General features: G+C 34.7%; 1 protein-coding gene across 1 annotated transcript; it reads left to right on the top strand.

Moving 5' to 3' along the window:
• LOC106667990 (lactoylglutathione lyase) lies at nt 1–4,162 on the top strand. Its single transcript, XM_014396348.2, has 5 exons — nt 1–162; nt 233–456; nt 1,545–1,612; nt 1,881–1,970; nt 3,951–4,162. The coding sequence occupies exons 1-5, from the start codon at nt 127–129 to the stop codon at nt 4,046–4,048; spliced, it is 516 nt and encodes a 171-aa protein (XP_014251834.1). The 5' UTR covers nt 1–126; the 3' UTR covers nt 4,049–4,162.
• The last annotated feature ends 906 nt before the right edge of the window (nt 4,163–5,068 follow it).

Genomic DNA, 5,068 nt, shown 5'->3' with positions numbered 1-5,068 from the left:
CCCTATCGGGAATCCCACCAAGCAGATTGTAAAATTTAAGTGGTATCAACTTATCAATTTTCAGTTGTTGTTTGAGTCTTTCCTCTTTGAAATTTAAAGGATATAATTAAAAAGATACTAAATACCATGGCCGATTGCTCCAAGCCCGATCCGGCGACAAAGGTAATGAAAAAAACAAATTGATTGTTCAAAGAAAGAGCAATCGTTTTTGACATATTTCCACCATTTTCAGGATTACTTAATGCAGCAGACCATGTACAGGATTAAGGATCCTAAAAAGTCCCTTCCTTTCTACACCGACGTACTTGGCATGACACTGTTGACAAAGATAGACGTTGAGCCTATGAAGTTCACGCTTTATTTTGTCGGGTATGAAGACCAGTCTGAGGTGCCGTCAGACAATACCGAAAGGACTCAATGGGCACTGTCGAGGAAAGCTACTTTGGAATTGACTCAGTAAGCCTCATAATGTCTATTTTGTTATTAAACTATTGGTTGATACAATACAAAGTACCTTTACCTGTTTTGCACTATATTTGGCAATTTAAAGCAGAACTACAGGTGGTTCGCTACAGTATAGGTACCTGGATAAGCACAGAATAAAATTCAAGTAAAATGTGTGGGATTCAAATGATTCTCCTCATTTCTGTTTGCCCAGTAGTTCTATATATCGAGTATTGATTAAAATAAAATTAGTCTTTTTCGATATTAAGAAAGGAAAAGTTCTTTATTTATATGCGCTACAAGTGATACATGACCAGGAGTGGGCACCTGAAAGTCAATGAGAACCGGATTCCGGTTTTTCATGTATCATAAAGTATAAACAGCCACAGGATAGTTACATAATAGTTCACTGGATAATTAAACAATTAGATTTAAATAATAAATAAATTAAAAAAGTTTATTGCACAATACAAAGTACCTGAATATGCCATCTAAAATACATAATGTATGAATTGCTCACATGTAATACTGCAGATTAAAAATTCTAGACCAATTCCACTCTGTAAAAACTGATTATTTGGAAATCATGAGATGCGGTCTGGTGTGATGTAGGTTTCAGAAAAACATTTCCTTTATCGTGCCAATGTTTCGATCTTTATTGAGATCATCTTCAGGTATGCAGAAAACACTTTGAGCCCTGAAGATGATCTCAATAAAGATTGAAACGTTGACACGATAAAGAAAATGTTTTTCTAAACCTACGTCAAACCAGGTCACATCTCATGATTTCTGAATAATCATTGACTAACGGTCACTAATCACCACACACTTCTGTAAAAAGTACAAATGAGCTTTTTTTTAAAAAAAAAAAACCTCATAGTTGAAATACTATCGTTAAAAAAAAACCTTTCACCTCTTCAGCAGATGGTGCATATGCTCTGAATATTTGTACTAAAGTAGGCATTTCTTTTCCTTTCTTTAAGAGGGCTAAGTTTTCCCAGGATTTGTTAAGTTTTTATTTGTTTCATTGTTTGTAACACCTATATTTTATGTTTTAAAGGAGCCGCTATACTGTTTCTGTTAATAGTTTCTTTTCACAGTAACTGGGGAACTGAAGATGATGATAATTTGTCATATCACAATGGTAACGCAGAGCCACGTGGATTTGGTGAGTTCCTTCTTGCAAATTTTTTTTTACACAATTTTACATATATTTCTTGACTACAGGTGCATATTGCTTTTTTTCCCTTCAGATTGTTGTTAATACTGCGTCTTTTAGTGAGATTTCTCCTTAATGTTTTCGGGGTGATAGATGTGTAATTTTGTTGTTACTGATTCATTCAGTCCAAATGACAAGTAACGACCAAATTACATGCATAATTGTGTTTATTTTGTATATATTTGCACTATCATTCAATTTTTTTTTAATCTCCAAGGCCATATTGGAATTCATGTCCCCGACGTTGATGCAGCTTGCGACAGATTTCAGAAGTTGGGAGTCGAATTTGTTAAAAAACCACAAGAAGGTAAACCAAAGATAATAATCTATAATAACTTTTTGTTTGTTCAAGTGCATTTATATTTTTAAATTTAGATTTCTTGAATAAGTTTTTATTTATACCACTTCTACCTTATTTCCCTCTCAAACCTATCCATTCTTCTGAAGTTAAGCACTACATGCACAAATATCCAAGTAGAAAATCCCCTGGATTCTATACTTAAAAATAGTATATTTAGTCACAATATAAAATCCTACTCACTCTTAAGCTGGATTTCCACTGTGGGAAAAAATCACTCGAGCAACTAAATATGATAATTACTTACAAAATGCCATCTGGGGTTAACCATTTCCACGAGGTGAAACATTTCGCAACCTAAAGGCGAAACAAGATGAGCCATCAGTTTGTGCGAGACAAGCATGCCGTTTATAACCTTCACCAACTGCTGCATCTGAATTTGCTATCACAGCGAGTCTTTTTGTTCTAATGTTTTTTATCTTTAGCATCCCACAAAAAACGGTAGCTATGATACATATGACTAAGTTGAATTATTACTGTTCATTCTTATACTTGAGACAAATGCATTTACACGGAGTGAAACAAACAACCCTTAGCTTACCCCGAGACATCCTTGCATGAAGTCCTATTTAACTGCTGAGGTTTGGCTGTATCTCATATATCAGACCAATGCAAATCTGTGTCTGACAAGGGAGCATTCTCGGCCCCATCCTGCGCACCATCCCATTTATACTGCTGACTTTCCTAAATATCCCAATAATTACCACATACGCAGATTATACTGTAATTTAACCTTCTAACCCGAATCTTATCCAAGCAACCGCTAACATCCAAGAACACCTTGAGCTTATCAAAGACTGGTGCAAAAGTAGATGATCAGACTGAATGAGGAAAAATGTTCACAATGTGACTGCTCATCAACAACAAGTAGCTACTGACTCAAGTCAAATAGTTAAGATTGTACCAAGATACCAGATTTACGGGGAATCTCCACATAAGGCTTAATAGATAAAAGTTTAACAGTAGCCTAAGAAGACTATCGAATACAAGACATTACAGCTACCACTCTGGACATACATAGTTGAACAGTGGGGTTCTGCCAAGCCATCCAACCAAAAGTCCTCAATCAAATTATCAAATCCCTTACTTCATCCCTAACCTCACTATCCACAACAATGTCAATATTTATTTTGACAATGGATTAATCAAACCTTCCAATCCTTTGAAAAGCTTCCAAGCTAGCTGAGAACCTGCCACAAATCAAATGATGATAGCCTTGGCGCCTTCTCTTGCACCTTAATATTTCATATTTAATGCTAATTTCCCTCCTTTTTGCCATTTTTCAAATGTGTAATCAGGATTCGATTGTTGTCGACAAATGAAATGACCATGGAGAGCTTTAGTAAATAGTAGTAATATACTTCATTTTACCTTTTTAAATCCATTATATTTTGTGGTCCGATTGACCAAATAACTTCTTTCAATTAATTCAATTAAATCAATGAATGAACTGATCCGATCCTGCTTCCAAAAGTTCCATATCAAGCTCTTGATCCTTCCTAACCCTACTTCCTATGTTTCCATCATGAGATAGACGATTACATTGAGACCTCCTCATCGCTTAATCTCTCATGTTGGGTGCCAACATTGGCTGGTTTCTCATAACATGTGTCATCTATTTGCACTGTGGCCATATTGTCAGTGATGTCATTTATGCATACATTTTGTAATATGTATTACATTAGTACATGTAGTACAGGCTACAAATAAATTGTTAAAAAAGTTATTTAGAGGTCGTGAGATGCAGTCTGGTGTGATGTAGGTTTAGAAAAACATTTTCTTGTTGTTTCGATATTTATTGAGATTATCTTCAGGGCCTGGGATTTATACCTACATCACACCAGACGGCATCTCATGACCTCTAAATAATCATTAATTAACAGTTACTAAATACTACACATTAAAAAAAGTTTTTATTATTTTTTACAGGAAAAATGAAGGGGCTCGCTTTTATAAAAGACCCAGATGGCTATTGGATCGAAATATTTAACTCCAAAAATATCGCTAAACTTGTTGATTATTTTTAATAATTCTTTATTTTTACATAACACCCTATTATATCATTACAGTGCCTTAAGATTTTATTTTATTTTTTTTGTTCAATTCTTTTTTAAATAAATTTTACTTATTTTGTCTTATTATACTGTCTAATTATTTTTTCTCCTATCTACTTTTCTTTGGATTTTTTGAAAAATCTTTTTCCCTTGGAGTATCTTTAAAAAAAGAAACGCCACGTAAAATAAATCTCAGTATTTTTCAACAATTTCTTTTACTTTTCTGTTCTTTAATTTTTACAGGCACTATTTCTTTTTCATTGGAAACAATATCAATAGTATGCACTAAATGTCAATTGAGAACATAGCAGATACACAGACATTGACCTATCATTGTAGTTAATGGTTGTGCGTGAAAGTACACTTAGCGGGCATGCTTTGCCTTCTCGTAGTGATAGTAGTGAATTACAACAGGGTTTAGAACTCTCTCTCTCGCTGTGTTAGATTAGGTTAATCCACTAAGAGTATACGTGTTCAAATGTAGTGTTCATTTAGAAAATTAGTTTACGACATCGATTCTAGTCCTCTACGTTTGATTGAAATTAAATGTATATGTATTATTGTGCTTCCGGCTATCTCGCCATGGGCACATGGCCTGTTTTCAGTGGTATTTCAGGTGTATTGTCTGACACCTCCTCACCAGGGTGCTGCTGGGGGTTTCACCACACACTGTCTCGGTGTTTCAGAGGAGCTCCCATCCCTTGGAAGTGGGGGGAAGCGTGAAAATCTTTGTGTTATGTGTTTATTTTTTTATTCTCTTAATCGCAATTTGATATCCTGAAGTACCTTTGAGAGGTTAGCAAGCAAAGTAAACAAGACAAAATATGAGAGTAAGAGACAAGGATGCGCTAAAAAAAAAGAAATCTTTGTTTAAAGCGCAGCAGGTTGGTGATGACCGCTTGATGTTTATTGGACCATAAATAATACATACATGTATTATTTTTTTGCCATGTAGATTAGTCAGATCCTCTATGTTGTCATAAGCTAGTTTCG

This window comes from Cimex lectularius, unplaced genomic scaffold (assembly GCF_000648675.2).
Source record: "Cimex lectularius strain Harlan isolate CLEC.00 unplaced genomic scaffold, Clec_2.1 scaffold232, whole genome shotgun sequence".
Taxonomy (NCBI): Eukaryota; Metazoa; Arthropoda; class Insecta; order Hemiptera; family Cimicidae; genus Cimex; species Cimex lectularius.
Note: the sequence above shows the minus strand (reverse complement) of the source record. Positions and strands in the feature narration are given on the sequence as shown.